Here is a 17075-nt window from a genome sequence, read left to right on the forward strand (position 1 = left end):
GATGGGAGAGAAACATCGATCAGCTGCCTCCTGCACACCCCCCACTGGGGATGTGCCCGCAACCAAGGTACATGCCCTTGACCGGAATCGAAGCTGGGACCCTTGAGTCCACAGGCCGATGCTCTATCCACTGAGCCAAACCGGTCAGGGCGCAATGTACATTTTCAGAGATATTTTAATTTCCATACACATTATATTTTTATGCAGTTGGCACTAGACTGCATTCACAGTTGATAGCTTGTACTTTTCTCTCTGTGTGTATGTGGTTTTTTTAAAAACAAAATCTAGGCATTAACTCTATTTAAGGGTGCAAATCCCAGTTGGTTTCACACTTAACATCAGGGATGTACAAGTAAAAGCTTCCCTCTGATGTCTGCAGTCAACAGCGAAGAATGCGTGAGTCTCCTCGGTGCCCGCGGCCACTGCCCACAGCACTCTCTTAAAGGAAACCGCTTCTGAGATGACGAGGGTTATGGGATACGCTCCAAACCGGCCAGACCACGTGCTTACCAGGCATCAGATGCATAATTAAAAATGTATCGCCGAAACCGGTCTGGCTCAGTGGATAGAGCGTCGGCCTGCGGACTCAAGGGTCCCAGGTTCGATTCTGGTCAAGGGCATGTACCTTGGTTGCGGGCACATCCCCCGTAGGGGGTGTGCAGGAGGCAGCTGGTCGATGTTTCTCTCTCATCGATGTTTCTAGCTCTCATCCCTCTCCCTTCCTCTCTGTAAAAAATCAATAAAATATATTAAAAAAAAAAAAAGAAAGAAGGGCGTGTGCAAGAGGCAGCTGATCGATGTTTCTCTCTCATCGATGTTTCTAACTCTATCCCTCTCTCTTCCTCTCTGTAAAAAAATCAATAAAATATATTTAAAAAAATGTATCGCCTTTTGCCCCTATGACATCAGATACGGTACCTCTCACCGTACTTCACGGGTGTAGATGACATAATGTGTACCTGTGTTTAAGAGCATGCCAAATGTCAATCACATGTATGTACCCCGTAACAATGTTCTCAGCTTGGCGTGTACAGTCATTTTTATGGCCCTGTATTAATGTGCAAATTGAGAACTGCCTGTGTTTTTTTAAATGAATAAATAGAGACTTCATGCAAGAGTAAGCCAGACCAGTGTGGCTCAGTGGTTGAGCCTTGACCTATGAACCAGGAGGGTTCGATTCCCGGTCAGGGCACATGCTCTGGTTGCAGGCTCGATCCCCAGTAGGGGGCGTGCAGGAGGCAGCCGATCAATGATTCTCTCTCATCGTTGATATTTCTATATCTCTCTCCCTCTGCCTTTCTCTCTCTGAAATAAAAAATAGATATATTTAAAGAAAAGAGTAAAATTGGGGGCTTTTTGTTTTGTTGTTAATCCTCACCCGAGGATATTTTTCCATTGATTTTTAGGGAGAGAAGAGAGAGGGAAAGACAGAGAGAACATCGATGTGAGAGAAACACATCTATTGGTTGCCTCCTGCACGCACACCGACCAGGGCCCGGGCTGGGGAGGAGCCTGCATCCAAGGTACGTGCCCTTGCTGGGAATCGAACCCAGGACCCTTTGGTCCGCAGGCCAACTCTCTATCCACTGAGTCAAACCAGCTAGGGCAAGGGCTTCTTTTTCTTTCTTTCTTTCTTTTTTTAATATATAAATTGTCTCAACTCCTCTGCTCTGATGACTATATACTCGCTACAAGAAAACATCATATAGATAATGTTTTATGAGGCCATATGCTCATAAAGTTAGCTGTGATGATGGAATTCATCAGATAAACGTCTGACCTCTTACCACAGTTCCTGGAGCACAGGAGGCCCCTAGGGAACGCAAAATAGACCCAGAATCTGATCGCTTCTCTTCATGTCCACGGCCACCACCCCGTCGGAGTCAGCATCGTGGCCCCTGAGCAAAGCAGTCAACCAGGAGGTCTCCTGTTTGTGTGTTTTTAACCAGCCATATTCTTTATTTTCATTTTTTAAATAAAGTTTTTATTGTTGATAGCATTACAGATATCTCCCCTCTTTCCCCCGTTTACCTCCATCCTCCCAGCCGCCCCCCCTCCCAGGTCTTCACGACCCTATTGCCCATGTCCATGGGCTATGCCTATCCTATATAATGAAAGGCTAATATGCAAATTGACCGAACGGCAGAACAACCGGTTGCTATGATGCGCACTGACCACCAGGAGACAGATGCTCAACAGGAGCTGCCCCCTGGTGGTCAGTGCGCCAGAAGCGGGGTCACAGCCAGTAGCAGGAGCCTCTCCCGCCTCCACAGCAGCACTAAGGATGTCCGACTGCTGGCTTAGGCCTGCTCCTACCAGCCATCAGTCAGACATCTCCCAAGGGCTCCTGGACTGCACTGCGAGAGGGCGCGGGCTGGGCTGAGGGACCTCTCCCACCCACTGAGTGCACGAATTTTGTGCACTGGGCCTCTAGTAAGTATATAAGTTCTTTGGTTTATTTCTTCTCATCCCCCCAACCCCACATCGAGGCATTCAGTCTGTCCCACGCCTTCCTCTTTTGGGTCTTATTTTGTTGGCCAATTCATTCTGCTCATTAGATGCCACAAGTAAGAGAGATCATGTGATATTTGTCTTTCTTCGACTGGCTTATTTCACTTAGCATAATACTCTCCAGGTCCATCCATCCTGCTTGTGGGCTGCGTTAGTACAAGCCCCAGTGACTCCCTGTTTCCCGTTCCCTCAGTGAAAGGCAAGGTCTTGCACTGGGCGCAAGGCCCCTCATGATCTGTGCCCCCCCCTCCCCCCCGCCCCATCCCCACAAGACCTCTGACCTGCTGGTCACATTCTTCCCACGCTCCTCTGCTCCTGCTGCAAGGGCGACCTCCTGGGTTCCAGTGCAGGGCGTGCCCTGTCCCTCCTCCTGCAGACGGGGGGGGGGGGGGGGGGGGCGGGGGGGCAGGCACGTGTCTCACCCTTCCTCTGCTTCGGGTCTCGGGGGCTGACTGCTCAGAATTTCAGCCTCCGTACGGTACCCCAGCAGCTCTCCCGAGCCTCCTCGGACGGCCCCAGTGTTTTCCTGGAAGTTCACATCGAACACACTTTACTGATTTAGTGTGTGTTTGTTTATTGTCTCTCTTCTGCCAGAATGTGAGCCGAGTCATGAGTTCATGACCTTGGACTTACTCAGCCATGTATCTCGGGTGCTGAGGAGATTTAAGATTTCCTCGCACGGGTCATGTCCTCCGTGAACATTGTTCAATGACGAATGAGTGTTTGAAAGAAGCTGTCGATGTTGTGTGATGGCTGTTCTCCACGTGTCCTACTGTAGCCGGCTTGGCACCAGAAATCACGTCTTATTTACTCAGCGCAGAGTCGCCTGGAACGCTGCCCTCCCTCCCCCGAATAGTAGATGCCTCCTCTAAAGGGTTGTAAGGGCACAGGGAGAACACAGGGGCATTTTTAAAATACATTTTTATTGGTTTCAGAGAGGAAGAGAGAAACATCAATGGTGAGAGAGAATCATGGACCGGCTGCCTCCCACACTGGGGATCAAGCCCGCAACCTGGGCATGTGTCCTGACCGGGAATGGAACCGTGACCTCCTGGTTCCTAGGTTGACATTCAACCACTGAGTCACGCCAGCCGGGCAGAATACAGGAGCGTTGAGCAAAGGAGATTCAACTCCACGTATATTTGTGGAGCATTTTCTGTGTGCAGTGGTCTAAGTTGGATGGCGATGTGACTGCCTCAGGCGTTAACTAAAGCATCTGTGCTCATTGGACATCTGGTTTCCAGCGTTTAGTCTGACCTGTGGGCTGTCACCAGAGGAGGTTATGTATGGGCACATGGTGGACTTTGGGGTTGGAACTGGGGGAACATAATCAGGACATAACTGAGGGTCGACCAGTTATGGAAACTCTAAACCTGGACGGACATTTTGATGACTGTATACTCGCCTCAAGAAAACATCATATAGATAATGTATAGACTGGCATAATGAGAGCCCAGGTTAGAGACTGGCATAACGAGAGCCCATCATATAGACAGGCATAATAAGAGCCCAGGTTACCTACCTGTGTGACACGAAGGACTTTTTAAAAATATATATTTTATTGATTTTTTTAAATTTAATTTTTTATTTTTTTTAATTGACTTTTTACAGAGAGGAAGGGAGAGGGATAGAGAGTTAGAAACATCGATGAGAGAGAAACATCGATCAGCTGCCTCCTGCACACTCCCTACTGGGGATGTGCCCGCAACCAAGGTACATGCCCTTGACCAGAATCGAACCCGGGACCCTTGAGTCCGTAGGCTGACGCTCGATCCACTGAGCCAAACCGGCTAGGACACGAAGGACTTTTCAATGGCCACAGCCGCTCAGGGCACTTCTTGACTTCTGAGGCGTACAATTTGTGGGATTTGCTTAGATTGTGGGAAGGCATCATCAATGTAATAGACCAGATCAGTAACTTTCTCCCAGGATTCCCTGTTTCCTGGCTGCATGTCCCCATGGAATCTCTCGGTGGGATCCTACAACACCAGCTTTAATTGGGAATGAAATAGGGTCTTCCCTGGCCAGTTCTAAGAAGCAGCTCCATTTGTCAGCTCGCAGCCCGGGTTTGTGAGCGATTATAAAGTGGTGTATGCGGAATCATGTATTGAGTGGGCTGCGGAGCACGAAATAGAGGCACTGAGCTAGCCCTGCAGGAAACGCAGGCTCTGGAAAGGATGCTAGCGTGGGGATGTGAACGATGGGTATGTCTTAACTAGAGGGGGAGCCGGTCTAATGGCAGGTGCAGAGGTCCGGCGGGAGCAGGGGACCGAGGGGAGGCTGATTGGGGTTGGGGGGGGGAATGTTGGGCTGGCACCAGACAACTCAGGGCTGGGCCTTGCAGGCTAAAGTATTTTTGGGGTCTTTTTCCTTAGTGCAAGGAGAAGCCATTAAAGGGTGTCTTTTTAAAAATTATATATTTTTATTGATTTCAGAGAGGAAAGGAGAGGGAGGGAGAGAGAGAAACATCAATGACCAGAGAGAATCATGGATCGGCTGCCTCCTGCACGCCCCACTACTGGGGATCGAGCCTGCAACCTGGGAATCAAACCATGACCTCCTGGTTCACAGGTTGTTGCTCAAGCACTGAGCCCCGCCAGTTGGGCCCTCACTCCCCCCTCTCCCTACCCCCCCGGCCACGCCCCCCCATGAATGGATTCAGTGTGTTTTCTGGCAGTTGTTATTTTACCCTGGTGTTTGCAATGCACTGAAGTGTATGCTTGTAGGTCCGGTTCAGACTGTCCCACCTCTGACTGTCCCTCTGTCCCTCTGTCCCACAGGACGACGAGGTGGTGCTGCAGTGCACGGCGGCCGCACACAAGGAGCAGCAGAAACTGTGCCTGGCGGCCGAAGGGTTTGGCAACAGGCTCTGTTTCCTGGAGTCCACCTCCAATGCCAAGGTGAGGTCATGCTGGGAGGCCACCGAGAGTCCGGGTTTGCTGGGCGTGGAGGTCAGTTATGGGCATGGAGGTCATTTATGGGCATGGAGGTCATTTATGGGCGTGGAGGTCATTTATGGGCATGGAGGTCATTTATGGGCGTGGAGGTCATTTATGGGCATGGAGGTCATTTATGGCCGTGGAGGTCACTTATGGGCGTGGAGGTCATTTATGGCCGTGGAGGTCATTGATGGATGCGGAGGTCATTTGTGGGCGTGGCATTTGTGGGCATGGAGGTCATTTGTGGGCGTGGAGGTCATTTATGGGCGTGGAGGTCATTTATGGCCGTGGAGGTCATTTATGGGCGTGGAGGTCATTTGTGGGCATGGAGGTCATTTATGGGCATGGAGGTCATTTGTGGGCATGGAGGTCATTTATGGGCATGGAGGTCATTTGTGGCCATGGAGGTCATTTGTGGGCATGGAGGTCATTTATGGGCATGGAGGTCATTTATGGGCATGGAGGTCATTTATGGGCATGGAGGTCACTTATGGGCATGGAGGTCATTTGTGGGCATGGAGGTCATTTATGGGCATGGAGGTCATTTGTGGGCGTGGAGGTCATTTATGGCCATGGAGGTCATTTGTGGGCATGGAGGTCATTTGTGGGCATGGAGGTCATTTATGGGCGTGGAGGTCATTTGTGGGCATGGAGGTCATTTGTGGGCATGGAGGTCATTTGTGGGCATGGAGGTCATTTGTGGGCATGGAGGTCATTTGTGGCCATGGAGGTCATTTATGGGCATGGAGGCCATTTATGGGCACGCTACTGTTTTCTGTGGTTTGGGCATGAATTGGGCATGACCAGTGTCGCTACCCATCGGGCAGGTTCTTAACTGAGCCCCTACCCCTTACGGATAGCTCAGATACGATTGTGCACGACAATGGGAAAGTCCTTCCCGTGATGTTTATTTTCCAGCGGACGAGTCAGCAAATGTGTGATGTGATGTCAGAACTAAGGGCCACAGGAAAAGCATGGAGATAGGGCATGCGTGATGAGGTGGGGGGGGGGCGCTCCCTGCCACAGAGGGTGGGGAGACCCTTGAGCAGATGGGGATGACACTAGCAGTGAGCAGTACTAACTCCTGGAACATTCTGGAAAGAGGAAGAAGCAGGCGATTCTTGCGCCCCTAGGTAGGAAGGAACGCGCTCTTTCCCTGTGGTTTCTGATGTTTTGTACTGGCTGGAACTGGGCAGCCCTGAGATGGTTTTGATGTTCAACATGACACAAAACACGTAAGCCTGGATACAGATGTGTTTCATGGAGCTAGATCTGGACTTGGCTTCCACTGGTAGAATATCAGAGATGGCCCTTTTCTCCCTCATTCTGGCCTCCCCTGCCTCTGGTACAAAGGTGGGGAGAACAATGATTGTTGGCCGTGAGCAGTCAGCCACTGTAGATTATGTGTGGGCTCCTGGACAGGATCCCAGAAATATCAGAAGCTAGAGAATTTTTTAATCAAGGACTTCTTCAGAAGACTGGCGCACGCTCCTGGGATATTTATTCCGCCTGATCTTGGCCCCAAAGAGCATGGCTCCTGATTCCAGCGTAGATTTTCCTGCAGGAAATGTAAACATTAAATCGGATGGTTTCAACTAGTTATTCATAATTCGTCCTTACAGGTATTTGCTGTCTACCCTTTATATGGATGGCTTTATATTTTTGTTTCTGATACTTATTAACTGGAAAAAATAAGTGAAAACTCCTTAATGTAAAAGGTCAATGAGGTTGACCTCTGTTTAAATCTGAAAGAAGGTATACATTTTCAAGGCTTCTTATACAACATTAAATAATGTGGACCATATTTGACCACATTTTAAACCAAAGAGAAAATCTCAGTAAATTCCAAAGAGTAGCAGTAATACAAACCTGACCATAATGGAGTAAACCTAGAAATTAATGATTAAAAAAAGGCTAAAAAGACACAAAAGTTCCTTCTACCTGAAAATTAAAAAGCACACTATTGAATAAATTTTGGGTCAAATGAGAAATATCAAACAAAATTGAAGAATTTCTTGGACATAGTATAAATGAATACATGATCTTAGGGCAAAAGATGGATTTCTGAGAGAAATCCACAACATAGCTGGTTATCATTGTATCAGTAGCCTTCACATATGTAGACAAATTAGAAGTTATATTGAAACATACAGATATATGGAGTGAAACTTGGCGCGCACACACAAACTCAAGTTTACATTCAGTTAGAGAGGGGACCAGTGATAGGCAAATCATTTGTCAATAGTCATAAAGTGTTCCCTCAAAAAAGAAAATTCATTGAAAACAAAAGGATTCTTGTTTAATGAACTGAATGCTACCAAAATAGCTTTCTGGTCTTACTATTCGTGGGCACAGGACAGAGCAAGTAAGAGGGTCTCTAAGATTTGTTCACAACACTTCAATGATTCTGCATTTCTAAGACTGGTTCCTGTCAACCGTGTGCATAAAACAAGACTTGATTTTACCAGGCTTTCCAAACAGGAAGGTGAGCCTCGCGATAGAAAAACCTCCCAAGTTCTTCTCGTTTCCCCCAGTTTCGATGGCATTGCTTTAATTAAAAGTGTTTCCTCCCGTAATGGAACATGATAGGGCAATATTTTATCTTCAGTGACTTCTCATTTCAGGGTATTATTCACCACCATAAAGAATGCATTAGGATATTAATGATGCATATGAGTTGTGATATTCCAGATGAACTGCTCTTCTTATTCAAGGGAGAATTTTTGAATAATAAAAATGTCAGTATAAGATAAATGCTGGATGATAGAAGAATCGCTTTTAAAATAGGCGTGCTTCCCCTGGCGTGGCTCAGAGGTTGAGTGTCGACCTATGAACGACCTATGAACGACCTATGAACGAATCCTGGTCAGGGCACATGTCCAGGTTGCAGTCTCAATCCCCAGTGGGGGCGTGCAGGAGGCAGCGGATCCCTGATTGATGTTTCTACCTCGCTCTCCCTCTCCCTTCCTCCCTGAAATCAATAAAAAAATATATATTTTAAAATTGTAAACAAACAAACAAACAAACAAACAAAAATAGTCTTGCTTCCTGCCGAAAAAGCGCTGGTCACCTCCTGCCTCTGGAGGCACAGTCGCCTGCCACTCAATGTGAAGGTGGGACCAAGGAGGGTCTCAAAGAGCTGCACCTGCCACTCACCGCGGAGGCGGGACCAAAGAGGGTCCCAAAGAGCTGCACCTGCCACTCACCGCGGAGGCGGGACCAAGGAGGGTCCCAAGGAGCTGCACCTGCCACTCACCGCGGAGGCGGGACCAAAGAGGATTCCAAGGAGCTGCACCTGCCACTCACCGCGGAGGCGGGACCAAGGAGGGTCCCAAGGAGCTGCACCTGCCACTCACCGCGGAGGCGGGACCAAAGAGGGTCCCAAAGAGCTGCACCTGCCACTCAACGCGGAGGCGGGACCAAAGAGGGTCCCAAGGAGCTGCACCTGCCACTCACCGCGGAGGCGGGACCAAAGAGGGTCCCAAAGAGCTGCAACTGCCACTCACCGCGCGGAGGCGGGACCAAGGAGGGTCCCGAGGAGCTGCACCTGCCACTCACCGCGGAGGCGGGACCAAGGAGGCTCCCAAGGAGCTGCACCTGCCACTCACCGCGGAGGCGGGACCAAGGAGGGTCCCAAGGAGCTGCACCTGCCACTCACCGCGGAGGCGGGATAAAGAGGATTCTAAGGAGCGGCACCTGCCACTCACCGCGGAGGCGGGATAAAGAGGATTCCAAGGAGCTGCACCTGCCACTCACCGCGGAGGCGGGAGTCCCCTCAGCGCCCGCTGTCCCGTCGGCAGGGCCGGGGGAAGCCTGTCCCGCGGCCCAGCGCCTGGAGGGAGCGCCCAGCTCAGCACCTGCTGTTCCGGGAGGTGGACTTGGAGGAGACGCCGTGCTCGCCGCCTTCTACCTCGCAGGTGAGGCGGCGTCCCCATCCCCTTCCCGTCGGCCTCCCTCACCCTCGGACGCGCGTGGCGCCGGCTCCCCCTCTCCTCGCACCCGGACCCTTCGGACGGGAGCGCGGGCCTGCGGGGAGGAGGAGGGGGGCACGGGCCTGCGGGGAGGAGGAGGGGGGCACGGGCCTGCGGGGAGGAGGAGGGGGCGCGGGCCTGCGGGGAGGAGGAGGGGGCGCGGGGCCTTTTGACAGATTGGAAAACGGAGGCCGCCGGGCATTGAGACCTCTTAGGCTCCAGGTTCCTGAGGCGCCGGGCGACCCACGAGAAGGCGTGTCACCCGGACACGGCCGAGCCCCCGCCCCCCGCGTCTCCTTTCTCCCTCCCGCGTGGCCCTCGCGGCGGCGGCGGGGGGGGGGGGGGTTCCCGACCCCGGGAGCGTCTAGAACGTTCGGAGCCAGACCAGTGCTGGCAGCGCCCGCCCCAGGACTCGGATGGTGCGGTGGTGGTGGTCCGGGTGGCTCCGTGGTCCGTCGCCGTGGGAACGGGTGTAGGACGAGGGGGAGACAGTGTGGGGGCAGGGGGTGGGGTGGGGGCTCCCAGAGAGGCCCCGTGAGCTGGGGCGCACTTTCGGGGGCGCCTCCAGCCCGCGCGCACCCCGGTCATCACGCTCTCCCCCTCTCGCTCTCCCCTTTCACCAAAAAATGACTTGACATTTTTACTTTTTAAAATAATTGTTGAAAATATTCGAGATGGCCTCTTTTATCCCCATTGACCCTCCTCTAGCCCGCCCCCCTACTTACCCCCCCTGCCCCTTGCCCCCCACCAGGTCCTCACTGCCCGCTGTCTGACCCCACGGGCCGTACATATGTGCATACATGATCTGTGGTTGGTGACCTCCCACCCTCTGAGATTCCGCCATTATAAATTGTAAAGAAGGGGGTGGGGCCACGTGAGCACTGGAGAGTCACGTGAGCACTGGAGAGTCACGTGAGCACTGGAGAGTCACGTGGACAAGGGGTGGGGCCAGGTGAACACTCAGGAGTGGGCATGTGAGCCCCCGTGTCCCAGAACACTGTGTCAGGCCAGGACAGGCCCAGTGAAGATGGAGGCTGAAATGGAAGGGGTGCCGTCGGAGCCCCCAGAAGCTGAAGAGACAGGAAGGACCCTCCCCTGGAGCCCTCCGAGGGAGCACAGCCCTGGACACCCTGATTTCAGATTCCGGCCCCCAGAACTGGGAGAGCACGGTCCTGTTGGCGTAGGCCAGTGGTCGGCAAACGGCGGCTCGCGAGCCACATGCGGCTCTTGGGCCCCTTGAGTGTGGCCCTTCCACAAAATGCCACGGCCTGGGCGAGTCTATTTTGAAGAAGTGGCGTTAGAAGAAGTTTAAATTTAAAAAATGTGGCTCTCCAAAGAAATTTCAATCGTTGTACTGTGGATATTTGGCTCCGTTGACTAATGAGTTTGCCGACCACTGGCGTAGGCCAACAGTCTGTAGTCATTGGAGTAGGAGCCCCAGGAAATGGACCCCAACTTGCCTCTCCTTTTGGGGCTTTGACCAGTCTCTATGCGGTCTCCACTTTCTATCCTGGGATATCAAGGTTCTCTCCAGCGAGTCTTCTGCTGATTATGCAGAAAGTTTTCTGTATTTTAGTTGTAATTCCAGTTTGGTCCTGGTAGTGTGTCTGTGCAGCATCCTCCGCCGCCATTTTTAATCTCTGTTTTACGAAACATTTTAAACAACAGATACTTGTTTCTCAATATGTTTCCCCTAAAAATTAATTGAAGTAATAAAGCATAATTATATGAAAACTAAATATTAAGGTTTTTGTTCTGTTCACTTTGACTTTCTAAGAATTTTTGGGGGGCATTGGGGAAGAAAAATAAAGACCAGTGTGATGGAGAAAAACACATACATATGAGTAGCCATTTTTGTTTCTTAAAGTCCTTGTGCTTTAGTTAATGTAGTTATTTCTTTGTGGATACTTTAAGAGGAGAACGAAGTGAGTGGCACGTGTGGCAGAAAGAAACATTCTAATGATGAATGAATGTGTCCAGTCTGTGAGGAATAAGTGATTAAACACAAGACTTACAAGAAAATGCCTAACACCCTTGGACAGATTATTATATTGGCCAGGATGGAACTGTTTGTTAAATTATAATTTATACGTTGTATGGAAATAATTCTGTGAAACATGCACTAGCTGCTACTCAGTCCAGAAAGGGTGATGACAAATTGAAGACACCAAAGTAGGAAGCATTTTATGGAATAGTGGAATGATTCAGCTTCCGTACATTGTCGTGTGAGCTAAAGACCCATTCTTGGAATATTTTAAAGATTTACAAGAATTCTCTGTCATGAAAGATGAGCTTGTGATTTCCCATTATGTCTCGACATAAAATAAAAATTTAAAGCACTGAAATCTCAGACTCAAGTCTGGGAGACACGCCCACTGGTTATAAGATAGAACCAGTGGGAGAAAGACCAGGAACTTGCCAGGTTTACCTCAAACATTGTGGAAAGATTGGTAAACGCGTAAATCCATGTCCCCTCTCTTCCTCTGGCCCAGGGGCTGTTGGTTGTGAAAGCAAAGTGAACAGCAGAATCCTTGTGCTTCCCCACTCAGGCTCCCAGCAGGCAGGACGCTGGTGACATCCCGTTGCATTCTGGGAAATGTAGTCCTCACAAATAAGTACTGAAGGCACATGCAGAGATAAGGGCGTTGGCGGAAGGGCAGGTGGGGATTGTCACTTTGATTCTGGACTATTTACTGTGATGATAGAGAGCAGACCAGCGTAGGGGAGGGAGAAGCTACGATGCCCGGACTGAGCTAAGTGGTGCCTGTGAGCACTGAACAGTCCTGCTTCCTGAGCTGAGGAACCCGGATGCAGCACAGCATGGTCCACACACGTGGGCACACTTTTCCTGTAAAGAGCCAAATAGTCAATGCTTTGGACTTCCTGGGTCAGAGGCTTTTTGTTACAACTACTCAACTCTGAGTTGACATTGACATGAAAACAGCCAGGCATGGTGCAGACCCGTGAGGATGTCTGTGTTCCCCAAAACTGTATTTATGGACGCTGAAATTAGAATTTATGATTTTATGTCATAAAATTTTATTTATTATTCTTGTGATTTTTTTCTGCCATTAAACGATGTAACAGCCACTTCTAGCTCGTGGGCTGTACAGAAACAGGCAGTGGGCCAGATGGTAGGTTGTGTGTTCCCGGAACAACACATGGAAAAGGTTATATTCTTAAAGGAGAAGGGAGAGCAAACACAGTAGGTCTGCCTGTGGTTAGATGGCAGGAGCTGTTAGTGAAGTTTGATGGACGTGGAGGCGGGGCATTTGAGTGGGATTCCTCGACACATGGTCATTAGTAAGTTAATGAATGTGTTTTGTGTATGAATGAGTGAGAATAAATGAGTAGAATAATATAGAAAAATGTGGAAGGAAGGATTTCATAAAGAGGATGAGGGCAAAGGACCTGGAGAAGCATTTGTCCATGACTGGGAATTCCCAGGTGTCCTGATGGGGGCAGGGCCGGCCTTCACATGTCTGGGAACCAGCAGGTACATTTGAAAGAGAGAAGAGCTACTGAAAGCTTTAGAACAGTGGATGGCATTGTTTCGTGTTTTATTACTAGCAAAGACAAAACTGGACACTGGCTAAAGTGGTCAGGACAGATTTTAACCCATAATCTACTCTTGCAACAGGGCAGAGAGTCCCGATGGACCGGATCTCCATTGGATTTGTACACAGGTGACTGGGAGTTCTAAAGGGAGAGTGAGGGCATAGGGAGAAGGTGACCAGGGGACCCCGTAGAGTCAGGGAGGTGAAGAATTTCCGAGGGTTGGTCCCTGTAAATGTGACTAGGCCAGCTGTGTTGGCCAACTGGCAGTTACAGAGGCAGGATTTCTCCTCCTAGGAGACTGGGGGACAGAGGCCCCACCCTCCTGAGGACATTTCAAAGGATGGATTTCAGGTTCTTGAGAAAGACAACGCATTGTCAGAAGTACAGGTGCATCTCGAAGGGACAGAAAAGGGTTCACAATTGTAAGGCCTCTTTAGAAAATGGTTTCAGAAAGGGTAATCGGGCCTGTCATCAGGTGTTGGCTGAACAAACGCTCAGTTCTCTGGGCAGCCTCGAACTTTCTCAGACCGGCACTTGCAGGGGTCTGGGTCTGGGGTCATCCTAGGGATGTGACCTTGGGCTGCCAGGAACTCTATGTTAGTGTTTGTTCAAGTCTTTTTAAAATATGGAACGCTTCACAAATTTTCATGTCATCCTTGCGCAGGGGCCATGCTAATCTTCTCTGTATTGTTCCAATTTTAGTGTATGTGCTGCCGAAGCGAGCACTGTTCAAGTGTTTTAATGCGAGGGGGCGAGGATGGACAAAATCATTTGTGTTCAGTTTGTAAAAAGTGGAGAAGAGGGCTCAGAGGCACCTGGCTGGAGTTTGGTCAAGAAGTGAAATTGTTGTCCTTGCTTACTAATTTATACATTTACCCATGAGTACACTTCCCTGGGGATATGGACAGTCCAGCCCATTGACTTTACTGCAAGACTAATGCCTTTGAATCTGCTCTGTTTTCTCTCTTTCTGGAACATTCTTGCACAATCTTCATCTGAAGGAAGCCTATTGATGCTTTCAGCAGCTGTCCAGTGAGCCTCCTTCGTGAAGCCTCCTGCATTTTTATGCATCCCCCTTCTCCCTGCAAAAGTAACTGCCTTTCTCTAGTTTTTGCTCTCTCCCTCCCTCCCTCTTTCCTTCCCTCCCTCCTTCCCTCCCTCCCTCCCTCCCTCCCTCCCTCCCTCCCTCCCTCCCTCCCTCCTTCCCTCTCTTTCTGATAAGCACAATTCCTACACTGCGTTTCTTGTTGCAGAATCCCATGTCCCTTTATGTTTGCTTTAAAGAACAATTATTTCCCCCCTCACCCAAGGAGTGAAGATATTTTTCCATTGATTTTAGAGCGAGTGGGAGGGAAGGAGGGGACACATGGATTGGTTGCCCCCCAACCTGGTCCCGACCTGGGGCAGGGATAGGACCTGCAACCTCGGCATGTGCTCATGTGCCCTGACCAGGAATCGAATCAGCGATCTCTCCACGCATGGGGGTTGCCCAACCAACTGAGCCGCACCAGCCAGGGCACGTTGACTTTCTGAAATTATGATGAAATGATCATGGAAACACCTGCAGACAGAGGCACCATCTTGTTCATCTTGTATGTCAGGTACATGATACATTTTTGAAGGAAGTAGATGATCAATAAATGTTGGTTGATTTTAACCGAATTTTCCTTCTTTGGACCAATGACTTAATTAATATTGATGTATCTAGTTTGACAGTTAACTAATTTATTTGGCCTTTTAAAAATTCTGTACTTTCTAAAGACTGCACAGTCTTTCTGTTTCAAGAAATTAATGTTACCAGAAGAAGTATTTATACTTGTGACTCTAGTAATGCTTAATCCTATATAGATGGATAGCAGACTTGGTACACTGCATTTTTCAGTAATAATTAATTTACTGCTTTATGTAAAGGATACATTTTTGTTAGTACACTCATGCATAATTTAAAAGATTCACATGCTTTCCTGAAAAATAATTAAAAACTATAAATAATTGTTGACAAAGTTGATACAAAATAAAATGCTAAGGTTTTTCTCTCCCAGCACAACTCTCTTGGCATTGAAATATTGATTTACAGTACTTAATAAAGAACTTTACACTACTATTTATTTTGTTTAAATTAAATTATTGATCAGACAGCATTACTTATAAAATGCTTAACAGGCATTTTCTGACTAAAATATCCTCTTTCTTGAAAAATGTCAACTCAGGCTCCCACTGGAGAGAAAAGGAACATAAACACCCAGAGGTGCGATGTTTACTTCATGAAGTCCAGTGGTGGGCCCTTCAGTGCAGGGGGAGTCCCTCAGAGGAGGGCAGCGCCACTCTGAGGTGGGCAGCAGGGAAGTTTCTGAGCGGAGGTGGCCCCGAGGTGGGGCCTGACGTAGGAGTGGAGGTTGGACTGTGAGGAGTGTTCCGGGCATGCAAAGTGAGAAGGGTAGTGAGTGCTCTGCTTGGCAGCGTCACCACAGTGCTGGAGAACATAGACCCCAGGGCCAAATCCAAGTGCCATGTTCCTAGTTCTCAGATAATCCAATGAGTCCCACCACCATAGCCACGTTTTGTGTGAATTTTCTGTGATGGGTAAGAGATTTGGGTTTAGGGGGAATCTTTAAAAATTTATTTTATTTTATTTTATTTTACACACACACACACACACACACACACACACACACACACACACACTGATTTCAGAGAGGGAGAAAGAGGAGAGGAGATAGAAAAATCAATGATGAGAGAGAATCACTGATTGGCTGCCTCCTGCACACCCCACACTGGGGATCGAGCCCACAGCCTGGGCATGTGCCCTGACTAGGAATCAAACCCTGACCTCCTGATTCATAGGTCGATGCTCAACCACTGAGCCACACCAGCCGGACAGGGAAGTCTTGACTTAGTAGGGAATGAATAGTGTGTGTATGGGGTGGGGGGGGGGGGGGGGGAGGGAGCGCAGATGACTGCTGTCTAATTCTATTTTAGCACCTGTCACGGCCCTCGTTCACACTAGAATTCTTTCTGAGAACAACATAATCCTTTATAAGCATTAGGTACAAGCTGACTACATGGAGGAGTCAGACTTTAAAAGGATGCGTCCCCCAGCCTTGGCAGCCTCTCCTCCTTACCTTGGAAGGCAGCGTGATGGTGAGAAGCATCCCTGACCAAGGGCAGGGGCCTGGACTTGCCGCCAAGCTTGCCCTGTTTTGGGCAAGTTCCTTCGTCTCCTGACTTAGTTCTGAAGTGTCCTCCGCCCTAAGAATTGTTTGAGCATCGTATGAAGATCTGAAGTCCACTGGAAATACATAAAGCTTCTCAGATGTAGCTGCCGTTAGGAAAGAGAATGACCCCACTCCGGTTAGTCTGTGTGAGCTCAGGACACACAGATGCCTATATGTCCTGTCACTTGCGCTTTTGGTTTCAAGGCGGCTGTGAATAGATGTGTTCGAGCACCCAAGCTCGGCTGCTTCCTCATGCCACCTTTCACTTCTAGGTGTGGGGGAATTGGGTCAAGTGTTCAAAATAAAAGTGAGGAAGGTTTTCTCTAGGTATTTATTTAGATACATATTATTCTTATGTAGAGATATACCCAGTAAAGAGCCATACACTTTATGAAAATCTGGTTGGTCAACAAAGCAAAAAGAAAAACCCAATTTTATTATTTGGTTTGTTGCATACTAAAGCATAAAATTGAGCCCTGGTCTGTGTGCTCAGTGGTTAGAGCATCAGCCTGTGAAGCAAAGGTTCGCTGGTTTGATTCCTGGTCAAGGACACGTACCTGGTTTGCAGGTTTGATCCCGGCCCCTGTCGGGACTTGTGCAGGAGCCAACTGATGTGTCTCTCTCACATTGATATTTCTCTCTCTCTCTGTCCCTCTCTCCCTTCCACTCTGTAAAAATAAATATCTTCTGGTGAGGATTAACAAAAAAACACACACACACAAAAAACAAACAAGCAAAAAAATCCCCCCAAACATAAAATTGAAGGCCTGGAAATATCCAGAATATACAGAGTATTCTGTCAACCAATATGAGAATGACAAATAAGACAGAAGAAATGATGGGTACAGATGAATAGACATTTCACAGCAGAGGAAGTACAA

General features: G+C 49.0%; 1 protein-coding gene and 1 non-coding gene across 2 annotated transcripts in view; one reads left to right on the plus strand and one right to left on the minus strand.

Moving 5' to 3' along the window:
• RYR2 (ryanodine receptor 2) overlaps window positions 1-17075 on the plus strand; it is a 198038-nt gene that overhangs the window by 5280 nt on the left and 175683 nt on the right. Inside the window, exon 2 of the mRNA XM_054713161.1 lies at window positions 5292-5411. Within this exon, the coding sequence (XP_054569136.1) occupies window positions 5292-5411 (120 nt within the window). The remainder of the gene's footprint in view (window positions 1-5291; window positions 5412-17075) is intronic.
• LOC114234541 (U6 spliceosomal RNA) lies at window positions 13599-13705 on the minus strand. The gene has a single exon (XR_003620758.2). It is a non-coding gene; the product is annotated as a U6 spliceosomal RNA (small nuclear RNA).

Source organism: Eptesicus fuscus, chromosome 24 (genome assembly GCF_027574615.1).
Source record: "Eptesicus fuscus isolate TK198812 chromosome 24, DD_ASM_mEF_20220401, whole genome shotgun sequence".
In the NCBI taxonomy this organism is placed as follows: domain Eukaryota; kingdom Metazoa; phylum Chordata; class Mammalia; order Chiroptera; family Vespertilionidae; genus Eptesicus; species Eptesicus fuscus.